Consider the following 21,497-nt stretch of genomic DNA (forward strand, 5'->3'; position numbering starts at 1 on the left):
GCGCCAAGAACGGCGTCGACCTCTCTGCCGCAGCAACTTCATCTCACTGCACTCGCTCTCGCTCCAGCTGGCTCCTGATCAAGGCGATGGTGCCGATGGATTATGCAGCGTTGTTATTACCACCCACCAAGAGCCTGGCCCTGATGAGTGGCATTCGTCCATCGTCTGGAGCTGCAGGTCGCCCACACAGCTCCAGAACAAATCTGACAATATGCCGTCATTTCATCAGACCGCAAGCCAGGGTTGGCTGGCACCAGATAGCCATAGACTCAGGGCCGGAGGACTACACCGCTTCGGGTTAAAGAAGTTCTGATAATCAGATGCAGCGGTGGTCAAACATCGGATCAAGAGGTTTGAGATTGCTCGAAATTGGTGCGGATGCCCGCTGCAACGTCGAGCAATCTCGACTCGCCCGTTGATCCTCACATGAGCGTCTCGGAAACGCCCAAACAGAGCAGCTCTACATGTCACGTGCGGACAGAACATCGACCCACTCGTGCTAGCACAAATGATTCTGCACGATTCCGACAATCACAGAACGTCGCGAGAATCATCATTGGCACCATCTGCAAAAAAAGAATTCATCAATTCAGCAAAAGAATGGGGCCTGACCGGGGATCGAACCCGGGACCTCTCGCACCCAAAGCGAGAATCATACCTCTAGACCATCAGGCCGGAAGAGCAGATCTTACTCATCAGCTGCCAACCGATTGGCGATGCCGGGGAGGCTAGATTCAGCGCTTATGTTTGACATGCGCCGCACAGTGGGTGCGCAGGAGAAGGAATGTGGGTGCGTACCACGGACGCCCAAGTTTGTGCCAGCCTGCGGCCAGGGATGTCATCGCCGAGTGCAGGAGCGGGTCGGCGGCTGCAGTGCCGCTGCGTGGGTGGAGTCGGCTGGAAACCTTCGAAGATGAATATGGGACGAATTCGGGAAGAACAAAGTTGTTTGTTTTTCTCTCTGTCGGATTCAGGTCGGGAAAGTAGCGTCGAGAATTCAGATTTTTATTTCTTGCACGACGGGCGGCTTGTTGTGAAAATAATGCAAGTGGCCCCCTCTTGGCGGCGAAATTTGAACCGTGACCAGATTGGTCGGCGGAGCCAAGCCAGGGTTGATTGGATTGCAAAGTAATTATGCCAAGGGCTGGCCTGTCAATGCCTGCAATTCATTGGATACAGATCCAGCCAAGGTCGACCTGCCGGGAGTGTGCAGCGTCGTTGTTTGACTTGTTGTAAGAAGGATAGGATCGACGGCCAGGTGAAGCTGTCTAGTCCTTTGTCGAAATAGGGCAGTCTTTGACTTGGTGCAGTGAATGGTCGATATCAGGTTGTGACAGAAATACAGAAACATCGTTGGGTATCATTCGCAAAACTACATAATCTCATCCCCGGCGTCCTTCTCGCCTCGCACGTCGCTGCTGCTGCTCTCGCCACGGACAACATCAAGCTCGTCTCGCAACTTCTCCGTCAACTTCTCGATAATCCACTCGCACTCCTCCAGGCTCCCCATCAGCGGCGACTGCGACCCGACCCACGACCACTTGTCTTCGTCAGGGCACTCCATATCCTCATCGCGCACCTTCCTCCGTCTGCTTTTCTTCTTCTTGGAGTGGATATGCGGACGAGCCTTGCGGTGCGTGGCCGAGCTGCTTTCGTCCTCCCCAATCAGCTTCAGGTACCACGCCCACTCGGCGAACGAGTACTTTTTCGCGGGCTTCTGTTTGGAATGCTGGCGGACGGCGGCTATCTCCGAGATGAGTAGGAAATGGTACTCGGCACGAGAGGATGGCAGCGGTGCCGTGGGGTCGCGAGATCGGGACTGCTGTCGGCCTGAGGTGGGATCGGGGACGGAGGAGTAGGCGTCCGTGTCGTTGTCGTCCTCCTCGGAGCTGCCCTGCTCCAGCCGGTGGGCATTCCCAAGGAAGCCCGGGGGCAGCTCGTCTTCCTCGTCCATGAGCGGCCCTTTGAATATCACGCCGCAGGTCCATCGGTCCAGCAGAGCGAGGAGCTCCTTGCGGAAGCCGCGTTCTCCCGGCAGGATGGTAACGTTTCCAAGCTCGAGCGTGGCGTCGCGGACGGCCTTGACGACGGTGTCTCCTGCATTCGAAATCATGACCGTCATCGTCGGCAGCGCCAGGAGCGACCAAAAGACGAAGAATGCCTTGCCCGAATTAGAGACAGGGGTGCGGTCTCCGTAACCGATGGTGGTCAGTGTGACAAAGGCAAAGTAGAAGCCCTCAAAGTACGACCAGTTCTGGTACGGACGTTCGCACTCCTGGAAGATCTTGGCGCCGACGAGCCAGAGGATGAGCCAGGACGAAAAGGAGATGGACATGGCCATCCAGCGGCGACGGACAGAAGCAGAATCTTGGATCTTGCGCATGAGGTTGAACTCTTCCTGGCGACGCTCGAACTCGGTGGCCGGCAGGGGCGAGGCATCCGAGATGGGAGACTCGACGTTGGACGGGATGGGCTTGAGGATGTCGTCCTTTCCCTTGCGGGTCATTGTGCGGATCAGCTGCCGGCGCTTCTTCTCGACCATGCGCGCATCCAGTCTGCGGCGGCCGCGTTCGAGAACCAAGCTGCGGATGGAGCCGATGACCAGACCGAGGCTGATGACTCCGATGAGGGCGTAGGGGATGAGCAGAGCCCTGCCCAGGGGTGAGGCGGCTGCAAAGTCGCCGAAACCGACAGTGAAGAGCGTCACGTCGGCCCAGTAGACAGCATCAAGGTAAGACCAGTCTTCGATGGTGGAGAATATGAGAGCGCCGAGGAGCAGATAGAGGAGGAAGAGGATCGTCTGCAGCATGAGGGTGCGCTGCGCCGTGGTGAGTTGAAAGTCCTCTGCGTAGTGGCGGGTGTAAGCGCCGTACACGGTGACGACCATGAGGGAGGCGGTGACGAAGTATAGAATGGCTGCGAACATGCCATAGTAGAAGGCCTGGGAGTTGATGTACTCCTCTCGCGGTTCAATCACGAGTGGTCCCGAGGCAGTGGCATTGAGAGCGATTAGGCAGATCGCAGAGAGATACCAGCCCACGATAGTGATGGGCTGGGCCAGGGAGAAGCGGACCCGGCGGGCCATGTTCAGCAGGAGGAATACATTCGAGATGATGGCGATGGCCAGCTGGATGGCGTTGACGATGATAAGCCTGGTCGTGTTAGAAAACTCCGGGAGCAAGGGGACGACACCAACCATTTTGGATCCGGGACAAAGGTAGCGGCATCGATATCGGTTCCTGGCGGGAAGTGCTGCCGCCAAGGGCGAACGAGAGCGCATATACTGAACGCCGATGCAACGGGGCCAAGGGTGCCGGCAATCATGGGGAACGCGGAGGACGCGAACCACCATCGGCTAGGCAGGTCAGCGACGGAACAAATACTGTGATGACAAGCCCATGTACGATGGACACTTACCTCGGATCCAAGTGGGCATCGTCATTCTGGAAGCGCTTGTCTCGTTGGGCCTTGGCCTGCTCCGACTGGGCCACGCGCTGCTCGATATTATCCCCCAGATCGGCGTCGTTCATGGTGCCGGCTTGCGGAGAGGTTTGTGGCCAAAATAAGCGGGTTCAAAGCGGCGGAACCACCAAAACGAAGGCATTCCCGATGTGGTCCAAAAACCGCTTCTGAGCAGAAACGACGGCGAGATCGTCCAGGGCAATGCTACCCAGAATAAAAAGACACACAAATTCAAGGGATGAGTGCTTCGAAAAAGGAGAGGCGTCACTCGACCTCAAAATCAAGGTCTTGGCCCGGCCGGACCTCTAGACCCGACGTACCCGGGTTCCCCCCGAGGGAAGATGGTGGTACAACGCGCTTCGGCGATGACGTCGGCTGGTGGACGTGAGGGTGTGCAGCTCTGATGCCCGCCTCTTAGGTTAAGACGGCCGGGGCTTTCTTAGCGAACACGGGGCTAGACGGATTCGATGATCGGGAACGTGGAGTCGGGTGCGAGCGCAGACCTGTATCAACATCAAGTCGTCGAGTGTGTGACTGTGCTTGGCGAGCATCCTTTATATGTATCTTTCCCCCCAGACTCGCCCAACTCGTGAGGAATGGAAGATCAGGTTACCCATGCTTGCAGAAACGAGCTGATGATTACTGCTCCAGTCTTGTACGAGTGAATAGCGCACGTTGCTTGGCCGCCGGTGATGCCACGCGCTGCCCTTTACAGCGTCTTAGCGGTTTGCTTGAGCGCGCTAATGAGGGCCACGGGGGACCCTTGGCGAGAGCGACGGCAGGGATGTGGGGGGCTGCGGCGGTGCAGCACACCACGACGGAATGGCCACTGGCTGGCCAGGCCGCTCGCTGTCAGGGGGTCGCAAAAACGCGTCAGGGTGTGCTGGCGAGCGCCTCGTCTACGTCTTGCATCCATTGTTGGTGAATCGATTTCAAGCCTGTCGATATGGAATGAGGAATAGGGTCTCTGATCCCACGCCGGCTCTTATTTTTAGACAATGAGAAGATGGCCAAGACTGTGGCTGCCGTGTCGTCTCCCACGTGTCCAACGGCGATGCTTCCACTCCGAGCAAACCCTTGACGACTCTGTCGAGGTGCCGATCGGCTCATCTGGCAGCATCACAGTAGAGTATGTCTCGCTAAAAAGCTCAAGATCGTGTCTGACAAGCCCAGCCTTCACAACATCGTGCGGCAGTCCTCTTCAGCCCCTCTGATGATATACATACCACCACACTCGCCACTCCCGGGCACTCACCCGTCCGTCCCCGGGTTTCTTCGCCCATACCCGACGGCCATCATCAACTACCGATGGTCCGCCCCGGACTCCACTCCCCCGGACGCATCGGGGGAGCCCAGCTTCACCACGCCCCTGCAGTGGCCGACGCCCATCCACGACATCCTGGCCGGCTACACCTGGATCACCGAAAACCTCCGTCCGGAGAGCACCTCCCGCCGGGACCTCTACGTCTACAGCTCCCACGCTGGCGCCAGCCTCGCCGCCTCCCTCGCCCTGACCGAGTCTCACCACCACGAACGCGTGGCCGTCCGCGGTCTGGTCGCCTGGAACGGCATCTACAACTGGTCCATGTTCCTCCCAGACCACCGCATCAACAAGCCCGCAACCCCGCGCGGCCGCAAGCTCCCCTCGCGGCCGAAGGAGGGCTCGGCGTTGCACGCCCTGCAGATGGAGATGACCGATCTGTTCAGGAAACCCGCGGACCTGTTTGACAATTTTGCGAGCCCGAGTCTCTTCTTCCAGACCTCGGGGATGCTTCCGCCGTCTACATTCACGCAGGCAGCCGTGATGACGGAGATGTTGAATCGCATGTCGTCTTTGACGTCTGGCGGGAGTGTCAGTGATCTTCTGGCCGCGACAGGCAGTGCGTTCACGGCACCGAGGCGGAGCGCGCTCATGTTTCCCCCAAGAAAGTCCACGCTGAAGCTGCCGGCGTCGTTGTTGCTCCACGATAGCCCGCCTTTGCAGACAACGAAGAGGGGGAAGCGCAGGGCCGCGGGGCACACGTTCGAAGCCCAGGCGTCGGAGTTGGCCTCGCTGATGAGGAAAAGCTTGGAAAAGTTGGAGTTCAAGTCGCGATTGCAGTGGGATGAGGACTTTGACGCCGAGACTGAAGCAGAACGGCGGGTCAAGCTGGTGGACGTCGGGGACAACGAGTACTTGCAGCTGGGGGAGCGTGGTCAAGAAGTCATCACAAGATGGCTGGAGGACAGATTCGAATCGTGATACCCATTCCACTCTTTGTACATACTGAATCAACTCTGATTAAGCACTAAGCCGCTGGTGCCGTAGTTGGGCTGGGTGAAGCACCGTTCAAGAAGTCACGTCATCACTCAAGCTCATACGTCCAGGCGAAGCAGAGCACGTAACCATCAATCCTAAGGGTATCGATACTATCATTAAGTTTATGAATCCGGTGGAGCCATACTGCCCCACGCTGCCTCATCTAAGGCCAAGACGAACCCAAAGCCAGGGCTGTCCAAGCCTCCCAATAGAATACAAATCTTTGTACAAACGCTACGGCTCAATGCCGGTAGCAAAAGTCATACACAAAATCGTTACAAACGTTGGGGCCAAATCCCCGTATCTGCTTCGTTCCATCGCTTCCTTACGATGGCAGGATGTGGACTCACCACATCGCTCGTCTGGCACCTGCCAGCATGTCCACCACGGTTCCAACGACTCCGACTCCAAGCATGAGAGTCTGAATCGTCACGGCCAAAACAATCCTTTCCACGACTCCCACCAGCTCTACGGCTAGTCATCTGCTTCCGAGCAGGATTCTGCGGTTGCGCTTGATGGCCTGGTTGAGGTTCTTCTCCAGCTTCTCGGTCTCCTTGCGCGCCAGGGCGAGGGCGGCCTCGGCATCCTCGACGCTCATGAGAGTCATGCTGTTGAGGGGGGTGCCGGGGAGCTTGGGGTGAGAGCTGTGCTGAGCGTGGGCCTGCGCGGCAGCAGCGGCGGCGGCAGATGCAGAGGCAGCGGACACGGAGATGTTGGGCATGGGGCCGACGGCGTGGTGCGGGGAGTCGAGGCCTCCGAACGGCGTCTCGTCCTCGGGAATGTCCTTGCCGGAACCGCCACTCTCAGCAGAGTAGATGCCCGCGCCGGCGGCAGCGTCGTGTCCGTAAATGTACGGGGCCAGCGAGTTCAGGCTCTGGGCGGCGGTCTCGCGCGCAGAGAGAGCGTCCTTGGCACCCGGAGCCGACTTCCAGCTGCCGGGGAACAGGTTGGTGTTGCCGAGGTTGAGGCGAGGCAGGACGTACTGGTTGATGTAGCTGATGGCTTCCTCGCGCTGGATCTTGTTCACGGGATCGTCAGAGAACATCTTGTGGGAGGTGGGAGGAGGCGGGAAGTAAGACGGCGCTCCGTTGGGCACCGCGCGACCCTTGATGAGGGAGAAGCCGCCAGGGCGAGTGTGGTGGCGGGGCGCGACGAAGCTGTCAGGCTGGTCGCTGGTCTCAGCAATGCTCTTCTGGAGCTCGAGGTACTTCTCCTCCTCTTCTTCGGTGAGGTTGCGAACGCAGTCGCCATTGGGAGTGATGAGCACGCGCTGACCCTCAATCACCTTGCGCACCGGCTGCCCAGACAGGAGCACGGCATGGTCTGCATCGTTCACGATACCCTTTGTTGTTGTGGAAGGAGGCGGGTTGGTTCCCTGGGCTGCGTGCGCGCGGTCGAGACGGATGTTCTGCTCAACAAAGGGTCTCAGCAGACTGAGAATCTCCTCGGGAGGAGCTTCACCGCTGCTGACAAGGTCGTCATAGACAACCTCAGGGATGGTCTTGGGGTTCTCAGCCATGTCCTGGGACTCCTCAGGCACGGCAGTTGCAGGGGGTGTAGCTGGCGAAGCGACGGCAACAGCAGCAGCTTCCTTGGCCTTGCCCTTCTCCTCTGCAGCCTTGGCAATCTTGAGGGCGGCTTTGGCGGCCTTGCCCTTGGGGGGAGGCAGGTCGACGACCGTCCGCTCGATGGGAGGCTTGGGGACGGGAGGCTCCTCCTTCTTGGGGGGCGCCGGGGGGTTGGCAGCACGCTCCGCGGCCTTCTTAGCGGCAGCCGTCGTGTCGACCGGCTTCTCCTTCTTCTGCTTCTTCTTGCGGCCGAGAATGGGGGCAATCTCCTCGGGCTCCGCCTGCTTGGCCGCCTCGGCGACGGCCGCGGACTGCTCCTTGTGAGCCTCCTTGCGTTGTTTGCGCTGTTGGCTTTTTGTAGCTGTACGCACAGGAGCAGCACCGACTCTGGACGGAGGGGGCGAGCTGGTTCGAGACACAGAGACGGACGTGGACACGATGGACGCGCTGTCACTGATGGCCTCGCTCGCAGGGGTTCCGGGCCGACCAGAGGCGGTGGAAACGGCTCTGGCGGCGGCGGAGATGGCACCGGAAACCAGGGGGGGGGGGACTTCAGTCTTGGGTGTAGGAACGACTCGCAACGTCTTGGGGGCGGTTCTCGTGATGGGCGAAGCGACGGCTGTCGTGGGAGTTGGCAGGGCTGGGAATGCAGCCGAGTCTTGCTCCGTCGATGCAGACTTTGCAGACTCTGCGGGCTTGGTCTGGGCAACCTTTGTGGCGGCGGCAATGTTCAAGATGCCAGGCACTGGCTTCTTCTCTGCCGCCTTGGGCGTCGGAGTGGGAGGCTCTGCAACAGGAGCAGGAGGCTCTGCCTGGGTCTTCTTGATGCTCGCTGGGGCGATCTTGGGAGTCGAGACGACAGACTTGGCCGGCGTGCCGGGTCTTTGAGCGTTGGCCTTAGCAGCGCTCGCCTTGATGGCATCCAGAGCGGGAAAGTCTTCCTCCTGGAGAAGAGTCTTGCCCTTGGACGGGGAACCCTGAGAGGCAATGTCCTTTGAAAGCCCACTCTCGACGGCCAGGGCCTTGATGTTCTTCTTGGCCTCTGATCCAGGGGCATTCTTGCGAGGCGTGACGTCGGGTGTGGATGCCCGAACGACGTTGGCCATCGTGGGCGTGGCCTTGGGAGCGCCTGGCGTAAGAGGAACGGCAGGAATCGGTGCCTGCCGTGGCGCCGGCGATGCCAACCTTGCGGGAGTCCCGAGACCTGGAGGCGTCGGCACCGTGGGCCTTGAAAGCCCCCCGTAAGGTGGCATGGGGTCATCTGACACCAGCGCGTCGACCGAAAAGGTGGCTTCGTCGAGTGAAAGCAGCTCGTCATCTAGGGAACCAGTTAGCCAAGGTTCCCTAGAGCCATGAAGGTCGCAAAAGCAAAAAAGCCGCAAAAACGGGAAACACATATGTACATGCGGGAGGTCAAGTCACGGCTGCCATCATCGTCTTCTTAGCGATCTGCGGGTGGAGAGCGAAATATGTGCGCAAGATATAGTATTTGTCCTTTAGCCACCTCCCATCCTCGTCGCCGGAGAATGGGCTGCAAGTTAACGTACATTAGGCGATTGGAAGACGATGATGGCTTGCCTGACTGTCGTGACCCCATAAACCATGACATGCGAGTCCAAAAGAAAAGAGGTATAATGTCGGGGCGATTGTAGGTGTCGGTCCAGCCCCTAAACGCGAGACGACGCCAAATGCAACCCTTGCCACTCCCCTGAGCGGCCCTGATTTTTTTTCCGCAATGCTCGCTGAATCAATGCGTGTAATGTGCGGTTGTTCCCGGTCCCTCGAGGACGGTCGTCCGCTGATGTGCCGCGACGCCCTCCCTCTCATGATACATGAATGTGTAAAACAAAAATCCCTTGAACGACCAACACCGCCCCAGATCTATCGCGCTCCCTCCCGGCTTCACCAGCCGGCGCCAGGGAAGCGCGTATTGTACATCATGTTCGGGTTGTACCCACCTTGGCTCTGACCACCGAACAGTCCCTGTCCGACTCCGGCGTTGCTCTGCGACTGGTGTTGCATTCTCGCTTGCAGGATACTCGGGTCCGCAAGATCAACTAAGCCACCTCCCCCAGAGGAGGAAGTGTTAGCATGTCTGTGCTTCTTCCCCTTCTTCTTCTGCTTGGGACCGAAGTCTTGGAATGCTCCAGGCTGGTTACCGTAGAGCGACGCCAGGAGGCCCGAAGCAGGAGCTGGGGTGGAGGAGGTAGAGGACGGGTACTGATTAGAAAAAGAAGATAACATGTACTCACGCTTACCAGCATCATGGCCCTGACCATTGGCTCCTCGGCCCCGGATCAACGTCTGAAGAAGCTCGGCAGAATCCTTGGACTGATTGAAGCTGCCACCGAACGAGTGGCCCTGTCCAAACATGCTTGGCGGGGTGCCCGTCGACTTGAGGCCCGGAGGAGGGCCGGGCATGGACGACGCATAGTACTGGCTGCCGGGCTGTGTCTGGAATGTCGAAGGCATCATGGCCGTCTGCTGCGCCATGATGCGAGGGTTGGCGGCCACCTTGACCGAGGCGGAGGTGCCCGCGCTGTCGTTAGCAAAGCTGAACCTCGATCCCTGTCTGTTGTGGCCGTTGCCTCCTTGCTGCTGCTGCTGCTGCTGTTGCTGCACCGAAGGCTGGACGGTAGCGATGCCAGGCGGCAGGTGATCGCCAAAGCCGTTCTGCGAGCGGATGAAGAGCTGCTGCTGGGGGGTCATGGATCGGCTGCCGGCAACAGAACCAGAAGTGACAGAGGCCTGGCCGAAAGCCGAGCCGAGCGCGGGACCAAACAGGCCGTCGGTGTTGGTGCGCTGAATGGGAGGCTGCGTACCGGGCCTGCGCTGCTCAAATGCCGCCTCTCTGCTGACGTCACGGTCTTCAGGCTCGCCGCCGAGGGCGAGGCTACCGCCGGTCTCTGGCTCGCCCTCAGAAGGCTCCTGTGCCTCGCTCTGCTGTTCTTCAACACCGAGGCGCGACTCCTCCTCCTCGCGCATCGCTCGGCGCTTCTCGCCACCACGCAGATCGAACATGGGCGGGTAAATCGTCTCGAGTGAATTCGTGTCGGGGGCGTGATAGGTAAACGGGCATCCTTGCATGGCCATGAGAAGCGTCTTGAGCACCGTCTCGGGAAGGCTGTTAGGCTTCTTAATCTCAGCCTTGGGCGCCACCATTGGTACCTTGCTCTCAGTCGGGGGTGCGGGAGTCTCCTTTCTTGACGGCGTCTCATCAATGGCCTCGGGTACTGCCTCGGCGGTTACGGGGAGCGATGTCGAGATGGCGGGGCTGGAGGCGGCACCGCTCGTGGCGTGGCTTCCTCTGCGACTGCGCTGAGGATTCCTGGCCCAGTTGGCCGACGAGGGAAGCGCCGAGCCATCACCGCCGTTTTCGGATCCCTCTTTACTCGACGAGCGGGCCATGGGTTGCGACATGGTGGGAGCGGGGGTGTTCTGCTGTCGAGAAGCAGACCGCGAGGGACCGCCACCGCTGTTTCCACCGCTGTTTGATGATCCACTGGCCAGGGGCCGCTGCGTTTGCGAGCTGATGCTGTTCATCGATGACAGGTCCTGTCGAGTGTAGCTGTCCTCCTCGTCGCCGAGCTCGTGCAGGAACATGCATTGTCTGTTTGTGCACTGCTCGTGTCGCAGCCAGGCGGAGCAGTACTTGGTCGTACCGAGCTGAGCTCTAAGCACACGGTCGCCGTTCTGGGATCCGTTGACGGCCTGGATGCACCGCTGTGCGTCCTCCTTCTTCTCGAACGTCACGTAAATGCCGAGTGATTGGTTTTGGCCGTCCTGGCTCTTTCGGTTGCTGATCGAAATCTTCTGAATGTTGCCGTACTGGCCAAAGAATTCGGGCTTGCGCAGCGTCTTGAGCAGCTCGTCCTCTCGCACTGTAGGTGTCAGACCGGTCACGTAAACCAGGTTCTTCTGAACGACCCGCACGCCGACGAGGTTCTTGCGGTTCTCCTTTTCGGCCTCGCGTTTTTGGACCTCCTTCTGTCTTTGTTCTTGAGCTCGCTTCTTCTGATTCTTTTGGATGTTGGCTCTGAACTGGGCGACCCTAAAAAATGCTTGTCAGCGTGGCGTCGCTAGGCAGGGTGGGGGAGGAACGCACTCTTCTTGGGTGACGACCTTCCACTCTATCGTCTTCTCATCGTAAGGTCTGCGGCAAGCGGGACACAGGCCATTCATGTTGTTCTTGATGTTGTTGAAGCAAAACTGGCACACCTATGAAACTGTCAGAGATCGTCCTTTGACGATGGAAAAAAAAATATAGCATCGGGGAATCGGACGGCATACCTGGTAACCGCATGGGCATGGTCGGAAATTCCGATCTGACAGGTCGAACTCCTCGATGCATAGCGGGCTGGGAGGCAAGTTAGTTCGTGGTGCCCAACTGCAGGCGTGCGGCCATCGCGAACGGCGCGCAATGACGGCAGGGGTCGACATACCAGGTATCTTCCTCCTCGTCGAAGAATGTGTCTTGGGGCGCCATGGTGACAGTCTGCGGGGGGTAGTGATGTGTTGCGGGAGGGTAGTCGTCGATTTGTGAGTGGAGGTAGTCAGGAGAGGGAAGTTGTTCAATACGGATGAAGCCAAAGCCTTTCTCAGATGGGTCGCCTGCTGCGCTAGCACCTTAGGTAAGCCGGTTGACGTGAGGCAGTCTCACGTGATTCTGAAGGCGCCTGGAGCCAATGACAACACTCTGAATGAGGCGAGTCAGCAGCTGCTAGGCACACCCTGTCCGTGGATAGCGGCAGTAAGTGATGGTAGAATGGAGGATGAAGGTGTGGAAAGGGTAGGATGGTGTTGTGGGAAAATTCGTGAAAGAATAAATCCACAAGGTGGTTGCTGGTTTTTGAATTTGTGAAAAGGTAAAGTCTTTTCGAGGGTCTGCGTTTGTTGTTGTTAAAAAAAAAGTCCTTCGAGGCATGTCAGGTACAGTGAGAGTCTGGTGAAGCAAACAGCGGGCTAACCCCACCCCGGGTGTGCCTAATCCGGCTAGCTTCTTTCAATCCCCAAGCATCGCAGAAGCACAGCATCATCAATCAACTCCCACAGAGGCATCGAGCCCCCCCAGCATTGCAAGAACCGCGACAATGGCGACGAGGCTATACCGTAGCAGGGCTCTGGCGGGCTTGCGCAACTGCCGCCCTACCGAGATTCGATGCTTCTCGACCTCGATCCCTCAATTGGCCGGCTTCCCGACCGGCCAGCCCGACGTCGCGGACGTCAGGAAGTCTCCTCGCGAGCACATTGGCACCCTCAAGGCCCCCCTCGTCAACCCTGCCGACAAGTACGGCTCCAAGGCTGAGAACATGCACAAGTACGGATCCTGGATCATGGGCTGCCTGCCCAAGTACGTCCAGCAGATCTCCGTCTGGAAGGACGAGCTCACCATCTACGTCTCTCCCTCGGGAATTATCCCCCTCTTCTCGTTCCTGAAGTGTAAGTACCAATTGGAGGTGGCGTTGCGGACTCCTACTAACACGACACAGACAACACCTCGGCCGAGTTCACCCAGATCAGCGACATCACCGCTGCCGACTACCCGACCCGAGACCAGCGATTCGAGGTCGTCTACAACCTCCTCAGTGTCCGCCACAACGCCCGTATCCGTGTCAAGACCTACGCCGACGAGGCCTCCCCCGTTCCCAGCGTCACCCCTCTCTTCGACGGTGCCAACTGGTACGAGCGTGAGGTTTACGACCTGTTTGGTGTCTACTTCACCGACCACCCCGATCTCCGCAGAATCATGACCGACTACGGTTTCGAGGGCCACCCCCTGCGAAAGGACTTCCCCCTCACCGGTTACACCGAGATCAGATACGACGAGGAGAAGAAGCGCATTGTCACTGAGCCTCTCGAGCTCACTCAGGCGTTCCGCAACTTTGAGGGCGGCACTAGCGCGTGGGAGCAGGTCGGAGCCGGCACGGACAGACGCCCGGATAGCTTCAAGCTGCCCACACCGAAGCCGGAGGAGAAGAAGGAGGAGCCCAAGAAATAAATCAGAAGGTCCTGATGTGTATATAACTAACCGCGCTAGAGTCCTTTTGTACAACCATTTCGCGTTGCACTATTGATGTGTGCGTGTGAAATCTCGTGGCTAACCTTTCATTTTATGACATGCAAAGAGTTTACAAAGTCGTTCGATCAGCCGGTTGGTCGCATACGGGAAAAGGCAATCCTGCTTCTCAAGGTCATCGGTTGAAGCTTCGTCTGGTCAATTGGTCTCATCACCGTGGTTTCGGAGCGTCAGTGCACTCGGGAATCAGGCCCAGTAAGGTAGAACGTTTAACCTAAGCTGTTGAACTTTTATCTCAATTGTCTTTTGCTACTGGCTAGGCAAGAGAGTAAAGTTGTTTCTGTTTTGTTCGTTATTCTCCTTTTTTTTCCCTCCTTTTTTTGACCTTGCTGCGCTCCATTCCACCTTTTTGGCTGATGCCTCTCTTGCGGACACTTTGACGGGTTGGATGTTGCTTTGACGCTGAGGAACACCGAGGACTTCCCCATACATACCGTGAGGTCTAACCACACCATCTCGGTCCTCAAGTTGTATCGGGTATGCATACACTTTCAGCAACTGTCAGTGTGCCGCTGTCAGTGAGAAAGTCAGTGTAAAGTGAGTCCATGTCCGGCCAGCTTTGGATGGTATATAACACTGCGATTTGTCCCAAATCCTCCGTCCCAGCTCTTCATTCTCTTCATCATCCGTACACGAATTTCTTGATTTCAACCTTTTCTGACTTCCGCTTCTTCACTTCACATGACTACCTTGCCAAGCTTCGTTAACATCAACAAGATGTCTGAATTTTCTGTTCCCCGTTCTGAACTTCTCTCTAGCGCCCAGCTCATAGAGCTTAGACGCGAGGCCAAGGATCGCTACTACATACAACACATTTGCGACCTTTCTATCAACGATGTCGACCTCGAAGACTTTGTTAACGACTATGTCGAGGCTCACTACAGAGCGATGGCCAAGGCTGCGGTAGCACCAGTCGCTTCTGACCCCTCGACGAAGACGGAATCCAAGTTTAGACGTCTTCTGCGCCGTATCAGCGGTAAGCAGACATTGGGGAGTGATAAGATGTCTTCCATTCACTAACACTGCGAAGGTGCACAACTCCGGCCGGCCCCTACAATATGACGGGCATCCGAGACTCAGTCGACCTGAGGATTCTCCATGAACCTCCTCTGACAAGAACGTACAGCCACAAGGGTACACATTCCATGGCCATGAAGCAGGCTCATTTCTTAAAAAACTACAACTTAAACAACACTACCTTGACGGTACACGACTTGACGATTCACGGCTTGCGTTCTATGATGTACGACGAATGATTTACGATCTCTAATTTACGACTTATGACTTACGACTCACGATTTATGACTTACAACTTACGAATGACGATGCACGAGTCCACGAAAGGTTTCCCAAGGACCGGTCTCACGACTCATCAACACAATACAGAGCTCACCACAAAACCACAAATCCATGACTCTGGTCTAGGAGACACGCTCATTCAATGAAAGGATAGAAGGCTGCCTTCATGTGCCAGTCTGGAGCTGCGCAAACATGAGGGTGGTCTTAGAAAGGCTCGGCCTAGGAACTAATGGGATTATGAGATAATGATATGATGAAATGATGAAATGATGATCAAGTATCAATCGGACCTAAATGGTCTGAAAATCAACACTCTTTGGCATGTCTGATTCAAGTCGTTCTCTCTGGGAGATGCGACTGCTGGCTACTAGATCGACATCGCTGGAGGAGGGGATGAGCTGCGCCCGTTAGTAGATGCGGCACATAGACTATAAATTCCAAATAATTAATACCCCTCCAATCAATGAACCTTAGTTCATCATGCCGAATATCGAATGAAATAAAGTCAATTCGTCTCATGATGTATCAAATCAAAAGTGTGATGTCGCCGTCGTGATGCACCTACTGGAGGACCCCGGCTCAGTGCCCCGCTATTTGCATGTGATGTCACTCCCACACGCCACCACGCGTAAAGCGATTCCACCCACACGCGACGCGACCTCAACGCCGCACAGGGACTAGTCGGCATGCACATCGCGGGCTGACATCTCCTGCGCACCCAAGAACTTGTCGAATATACACGAACGATTGACTATCCGGCGTAGATTCGCCGTTTCGTGACGACCACGTCCAACATGCCAGCGCAAACTCGCTCCGGCGGCCGGGCTCCTGCTGCCCCTCCCGACCGAGTCTACAAGTCCAGCAAACCACTCAAGCAGGCCAAGCTCCCCCATCGAAAGACCGAAGTCCGCACCTACAGCGCCCGCAAGCCAACCGCGCGAGTCACCAGCCACAAGCAAAAGACGTTGACCCAGATGTACGAGTCTACGCGCTCCTCGCCTGTGCATCTCGACCTGTCAGATGACGAGGAAGAGCCCGCGCCCAAGAAGAAGAGGAGAAAGACGATGGGGGATGAGCCAACCCCGAGTTCGTCTTTCCACACGCAGACATTGACGCAAATGTCGCGGAGGTCGTCGGAGAAATCGCCCGAAGAGGAGGAAGACATTTGGCAGTTCCAGCCGTCCGACGACGAGGTTGACAAGCCGGTCCTCCCTTCAGCGAACGATAAGGAGAACGTTCTCCCTGTAAAAAAACCTACGAGCAGGCAGCCATCCGTCGTGCCGCAGACCCCAACCAACAAGCGGACTGTTCTCGAGATTCCTTCATCGCAAGGCAGCCCGCTTACACCGATGCTGGCTAGGTACAGCCCGGCCCCGAAGAGGTCTCCCTTGAAGGACAAGTCTACAAATACCAATACGCCCATCAAACTCACAGGATCTGTGAAACGCCCGCGGACTCTCGAGATTCAAGACTCATACGCGACAGTCGGCAGCCAGAGCCCAAGTCAGCGGTCGTCTCCCCGCCGGCCACTACAACCTGCCAAGAACGTCCGCTTCATCACGCCACATCCCACGGCCAGTCTGGTACCTGTGGAAGAGGAAGAGACGGAAGATGAGGAGAATGAAGAGAACGCGCGTGAGGTCAGTCCATCCCCTCGAAGGCCGCCTAGATCACCTCTGCGTGAGATTGCGGATTCCGAGGATGAGTCGGATGCGCTGGACATCTTGGACGAGGAGGCCGAGGGGTACGATGCGGTCGGCGAAGAAACCCAGTTCCAAATGGATGAGCTTCTCACCTCGTCAGAAAAGGAAGCCACCAGGGAACTCTCCCCTGCAGAAGAAGGTGACTCGGATAAGGAAAACGTCACCCCTGCTGCCAGCGAGAAAGAGGAGGAAGCTACGGTGATCCTATCTAAGCCATTCGTTCTACCAAAGCTGCACCATACGAACTCGGCGGAGTCGGATCGCAGGGATACAGTGGAAGTCATTACTTCTTCACCGGAGCCCACCCGGAGCAGTGGCTCCAGTGTCCCCAAAGCATCTGACGAGACGGTCGAAGAGTCCATCTGTGAGACCCCAACCAGAAGCCAAAAGACGCCCAAGGCCAAGAAGACGGGCAAGGCTCCTGAGGAGACACCAAAGACCCCGCATACACAAGGCCTCGAGAGTCAGCGAATCTCTCTGGACACAATCCGCTCCATGGCACCCCAGACGGACAGATCTGACATCTTCATCTCAATACACCCAGAACACATGGACAACATTGTAGCGGGCACCAAAAACCACGAATTCCGCGCCTACAAGATATCAGGCACCGTCTCGCGCATGTGGTTGTACATCACCAAGCCGGTTGCCGAATTGAGGTACATGGCTTGCATTAGTGAGGCAAAGGCGCCTGGCGAGATTGACGGTGACGGCATCGGCAACGCAGAGTTCAACCAGCGCAAGTTGCCCGGCGCCAAGTTCGCGTACCAGTTGCATGAAGTGTACGAACTGAACGATCCAGTCTCGCTGCACGAGATGCGAGAGCAAGGATGGCTCAACGGGCCGCCGCAAAAGTACAACTTTGTCCCGCCAGCAGTCGTTGGTCATCTGATGGCCAACCTGCGGTGCTCGCTGTTTGGCGGCGACGATGAAGAGACGCAAGAAGATGAAGAGATTGTTTCCCAGCCAGAGATTGGCAGAAGAGAGACATCTCGGACGTCAGCCGATCTCACAGTGTCTGAGGAGCTGGCGGAGCAAATTCGAAGCGACATCGAGCACTCGAACGTACATTCGTCCGAGGCAGATATCCTGGTACCGGCGAGCCAGACGCCGACCCGTAGCCGGAGGGCGTTTGGCACCGAGCTCTTTCCCAAGCCTGCACTCCCTCCGACGCCCATCAGTCGGCCACCAAATCCCACGCCTCGACGCGCTATCCGGCCCTCCCAGGCGACCACCGTAAGCCAGGCGTCCAGTCCTTCACAGTCACCTCTCAGATCGGTACCGCGCCCGGCTCAAGCGGGTTCCAGCATGCCGATATTCATCGATGACGAGGACGACAGCCCCATCCGTCTGCCGCTGGGGACCATCCAGCTGGACTCGTCTCAGCTTCTGACCAAGAGCCAGATGCTGCCGGACAGCTTGCTGATGGAAGAGGAGAGGGAAGAAATTGTATACGATTCGGAGCAGGATGACGGACTTTGAGAGATTGATCATTTGTAACTTGCGGGTAGGGCGGTTTGCTCAGCGATGGAGATGTATTGTTGGCTTATATGGCAGTGGAGGGTCGGAAAGGGAATGGACACAACGGTAAAGGTACCTTCGCGGGATAGGATTCATGGACTTGCTTCACTTTTTAACTATCTTTCTGCATATCTTCTCCAAAGTGCATCATCCCAGCCTTACCTGCCGCCACATTCTTAAACATTCCTGTAAGTCCATGCTCAACGACCCCTCCGCGGCGGCCCCGACGTCCTTAATCACCGCAACCAGCAAGCTCGCCAGCGCAAAGCTCTTCAGGCTCTCCCGGAGCGTCTCGAGATCCGACTTGCGCAAGCCGCCGTTCTCGGCCCACGCCTTCCATTGGTCGAGCATCCTGCTCATCTCGCCGGCAAACTCGCCATCCAGGATCATCCGATGCAGGAGCCCTGCGGCAACGGCTCGCAAAGAACCGCTGATCGGGTCCGAGGAGACCAGACCATGCTGCTGGAGCCAGCGGAGGTTGTGTGATGCAACGAGCGCGGCGTCCCATTTCGGGGACTGGATCGCCTCGTGGGCGCGGGTTTCCCGGCGTTGCGTGTCGAGACGCATGCGATCGCGGACTGTGGAGGCTGTTAGCGGTGCTCACGGGGTTGGCGAGGGCTACTTACGATCGTCCAGTCGCTGCTCGTTCTCCATGCGCATGCGGTCCCGCGCGGCGTGCTCTCGGTCAGCCTGGCTCATGCGCGACTCCGCTGCCATGGCGTTGCGCTGCTCGCGCATGCGGCGGCTCATCAGGTCGAGGTGATGCCTCGAGTCGTCATGCTTCGAGGCCCATTCTGGCGTCTGGGAGTCGTCGACGATGCCTAATAGCTCCAACACGCCGCATGGCACGGAAGAGCCGCGGGCAAGGGCGAGAATGTCCTCTGGAATGCGGTAGTTCCACAGGATCGTCGAGCTCGAGGTGCCGTAGGCCGTGGCGGCGCTGGCGAACCAGATACCCGTGGAGGAAGCGGGGCGCACGCGGACGTGCTCGATGTAGAGGCTGGTGGTCGGGTGGTCGTCGTCCTCAGGGATGGCGCTGATGAGGCCGTGGCTGGAGATTTTGCAGGCTATGGGTTTGTGCGCGTTGGTTGCGACGGCGCGGGAGATGGAGTCAAGCGAGGAGGTGTAAGACGGTGCCTTTTTGGTACCTCCGGCGTCGTCCTTTGTTTCGGTATCCCTCTCTTCTGTGATTGTGTCTTCCGAGATCTCGTTTGAGTCAATTACTGGAGCGGGTGGCAGGCGAACCCAGTACGGAGGGAGGGACTCGTAACTCCTGGTCGTCCAGTGGGAAGACCAGCTCAGTGACAGAGACAGATGGCCATCCGAATCATTCAAGGACGCAATCGCGAGGGCTTTCTCTTGGTCGTCGGGACTCTTCATGAGGGTGCAACCCACCGGAGTCCATAGCCCGGTGCTTCGCAGTAACCTCCAGCCATGAGGATCCGGGACGGCGCCGAGATCGAGGAGGTAGCATATAAGCTCGTCGAAACTTACGTCGACCTGCGGCTGGCAGAGCTGGTCTGCGTATTCCACCCGCTGGGTCTTGAGACCGATGGTGTTGGTGCGCCAGTTGAACACCGTCCAGCTACCACCGGGGATGGACGACGGATGCCGCGCGAGAGACCAGTACTCTTCACGGTTGTCGAAGCGATCCCACGGCGTGACGGCATAACGCGGCAAATCAACTTCGATTACACGGTTCACGACGTCTGAGCGGGTGAGCGCTGTTAGTCGGGCATGGCGGAGCATGCGCAGGATACGTGAGCGGGCGGCGAGAGTTGCTACGGTATTGTAGAGGATAGGCAGCACACCAAGCACGGCGAGAGGCACACCGATGTAGGTGATGATGTCTGCGGAGGAGGTGCCGGAGTCGGACATGGTGCCGGGTGGGGCCGTGGTCCGGGGGGTGCACGGAGTCGGATGAAGGAGCGACGGCGAGGGAGTTCGTGTGTTTTCTTGGCGAGACTCGCGATTTAAGCAAAGTCGTCAAGCAATTGGGTTGACACCGAAGAATTACCCCTGAACGATCGATTCAGCCGCAGCAGCTTTAGGGAAGCCATTAGCGACGGCGTTGTCCGACCTTGCCTCTTTGGTCTAGGCATTTTACACTTGGAGTTTGCACCATTGTCACATAGGCAAATTGTCCTGGCTATGGCTTGACGATGACTAAATCGTGTTGGACGTCTTGGCAACGTCTACTAGTCGCCTGGAAATGAAGGTATACAGACCTGTCATGATGATACCTTGCAATCCATCTGCCTCAATGCTCATTGGCTTGTTCTGGCTTTCTTGGCTAGGTACAAGTCCGGCACACTCCTCGCGACGATGCCTATTGTCGATAGAGCGGCGAGGTGTCTGACAACGGCCTCGTACTTCCCGAGGCCTGCCTTCTGTCCAGCGGTGGAAATGTAACATGATACCCTCTCAACGGCGAGTACGTTCACTGAATCAGGCGCCTCGGCAGGCGGTAGACCCCTTGCTTCAACTCTTGATGCAGCACCGTGAGACATCACCGCCCTCCGCTGATCGCGATACCTCGCTCTCAATGACCACCAATACCCTGGTCCTGATCAATGTTTCATCTCGAATATAAGAGCTGTTCTTCAATTTGTAGACTCCTCGTTGATGACTCCATTTCTAACCCCAATTCCTCCGGGCAGAAGCCTTGCCGCGAAATCCCATATTGATTATCAGAAACCGGCCTTGGTACCTCTTCAGCGATTGTGGTTAGCCCAGGCTTACCAGCGGTCACAAGAAGCAGACCCAACGTGCATACACGCATGACATTGGTCGAATAGACCGCCAATATTGCCTCCTAAGGTCTGACAACAGCCACAGCCTCACTTTTCCAAGCTTACCGCGTCAGGCTGCTTTCCAAAGCATTTGCAGGTTTCCTGTTTCTTAAAGTCTCACCATTTCCCCGCTCATACTCTCATCGCAAAGCTTGAGTCTCGTCACCAGTATTCTCGAGAGTCATTCCGCCTGTGTCCCAAATATGTCGGACCCGCTGATATACCATATCGGATGGATCTGCGCCATCCCTACAGAATTCAGAGCAGCTGTTGCCTTCCTTGATGAAAGACACCAACTTCCCAGTACGATCTCTCAAAATGACCACGTCTACGCATTAGGCAAAGTGGGCATACATAATGTCGCTATTGCCGTACTGTCCAATGGTGATTACGGTCTGGCATCAGCTGCAGTCGTCGCGGGGGACATGTTGCATCACTTTCCCAACATCCGGCTCAGCTTGATGGTCGGCATTGGAGGCGGTGCGCCAAGTCTGAAGCATGACATCCGTCTCGGCGACGTTGTTGTCGGTAGTTCGCGCAGTGGAAGAGGTTGTTTTATTCAGTACGACTTACGCACGGCAACGCTGGCACAGAAATTTGTTCAGACAGGTTTCATAAATCAGCTGCCAAAAGCAGTCAGCATGGCTGTCAGTGAGCTCGAGGCTTCGAACATGATCGAAGGTCATCGGCTTGACGGCAACATCAAAGAGAGTCTGGAGAGGTCCCCACAGCTCCAGAATAAGTACTCACGCCCGCCTCCAAGCGCCGACAAGCTAT

The 21,497-nt window shown here is 57.2% G+C and overlaps 7 protein-coding genes and 1 non-coding gene across 8 annotated transcripts; 4 read left to right on the forward strand and 4 right to left on the reverse strand.

Annotated features, from left to right (window-relative positions):
- Window positions 1–603: 603 nt before the first annotated feature.
- COL26b_000817 lies at window positions 604–675 on the reverse strand. Its single transcript has one exon. It is a non-coding gene; the product is annotated as a tRNA-Pro (tRNA).
- A 697-nt stretch (window positions 676–1,372) lies between these two features.
- COL26b_000818 (uncharacterized protein) lies at window positions 1,373–3,530 on the reverse strand (the record flags this gene model as incomplete). The annotated part of the gene is made up of 2 exons (XM_053173782.1): window positions 1,373–3,152; window positions 3,418–3,530. The coding sequence occupies 2 exons, from the start codon at window positions 3,528–3,530 to the stop codon at window positions 1,373–1,375; spliced, it is 1,893 nt and encodes a 630-aa protein (XP_053042339.1).
- Window positions 3,531–4,675: 1,145 nt separating this feature from the next.
- COL26b_000819 (uncharacterized protein) lies at window positions 4,676–5,704 on the forward strand (the record flags this gene model as incomplete). Its single annotated transcript, XM_053173783.1, has 1 exon — window positions 4,676–5,704. One exon carries the CDS (start codon window positions 4,676–4,678, stop codon window positions 5,702–5,704), a length of 1,029 nt encoding a protein of 342 aa, XP_053042340.1.
- Window positions 5,705–6,239: 535 nt separating this feature from the next.
- COL26b_000820 (uncharacterized protein) lies at window positions 6,240–11,815 on the reverse strand (the record flags this gene model as incomplete). The annotated part of the gene is made up of 5 exons (XM_053173784.1): window positions 6,240–8,647; window positions 9,288–11,380; window positions 11,435–11,547; window positions 11,620–11,686; window positions 11,772–11,815. 5 exons carry the CDS (start codon window positions 11,813–11,815, stop codon window positions 6,240–6,242), a joined length of 4,725 nt encoding a protein of 1,574 aa, XP_053042341.1.
- Window positions 11,816–12,419: 604 nt separating this feature from the next.
- Window positions 12,420–13,327, forward strand: NUO31 (NADH-ubiquinone oxidoreductase 30.4 kDa subunit, mitochondrial; the record flags this gene model as incomplete). Its single annotated transcript, XM_053173785.1, has 2 exons — window positions 12,420–12,768; window positions 12,819–13,327. The coding sequence occupies 2 exons, from the start codon at window positions 12,420–12,422 to the stop codon at window positions 13,325–13,327; spliced, it is 858 nt and encodes a 285-aa protein (XP_053042342.1).
- A 795-nt stretch (window positions 13,328–14,122) lies between these two features.
- On the forward strand, window positions 14,123–14,467 carry COL26b_000822 (uncharacterized protein; the record flags this gene model as incomplete). The annotated part of the gene is made up of 2 exons (XM_053173786.1): window positions 14,123–14,381; window positions 14,436–14,467. 2 exons carry the CDS (start codon window positions 14,123–14,125, stop codon window positions 14,465–14,467), a joined length of 291 nt encoding a protein of 96 aa, XP_053042343.1.
- Window positions 14,468–15,498: 1,031 nt separating this feature from the next.
- Window positions 15,499–17,889, forward strand: COL26b_000823 (uncharacterized protein; the record flags this gene model as incomplete). Its single annotated transcript, XM_053173787.1, has 1 exon — window positions 15,499–17,889. One exon carries the CDS (start codon window positions 15,499–15,501, stop codon window positions 17,887–17,889), a length of 2,391 nt encoding a protein of 796 aa, XP_053042344.1.
- A 186-nt stretch (window positions 17,890–18,075) lies between these two features.
- On the reverse strand, window positions 18,076–19,806 carry COL26b_000824 (uncharacterized protein; the record flags this gene model as incomplete). The annotated part of the gene is made up of 2 exons (XM_053173788.1): window positions 18,076–18,506; window positions 18,555–19,806. The coding sequence occupies 2 exons, from the start codon at window positions 19,804–19,806 to the stop codon at window positions 18,076–18,078; spliced, it is 1,683 nt and encodes a 560-aa protein (XP_053042345.1).
- Window positions 19,807–21,497: the final 1,691 nt, after the last annotated feature.

This window comes from Colletotrichum chrysophilum (genome assembly GCF_026319265.1).
Source record: "Colletotrichum chrysophilum strain AFK26 chromosome Unknown scaffold_3, whole genome shotgun sequence".
In the NCBI taxonomy this organism is placed as follows: domain Eukaryota; kingdom Fungi; phylum Ascomycota; class Sordariomycetes; order Glomerellales; family Glomerellaceae; genus Colletotrichum; species Colletotrichum chrysophilum.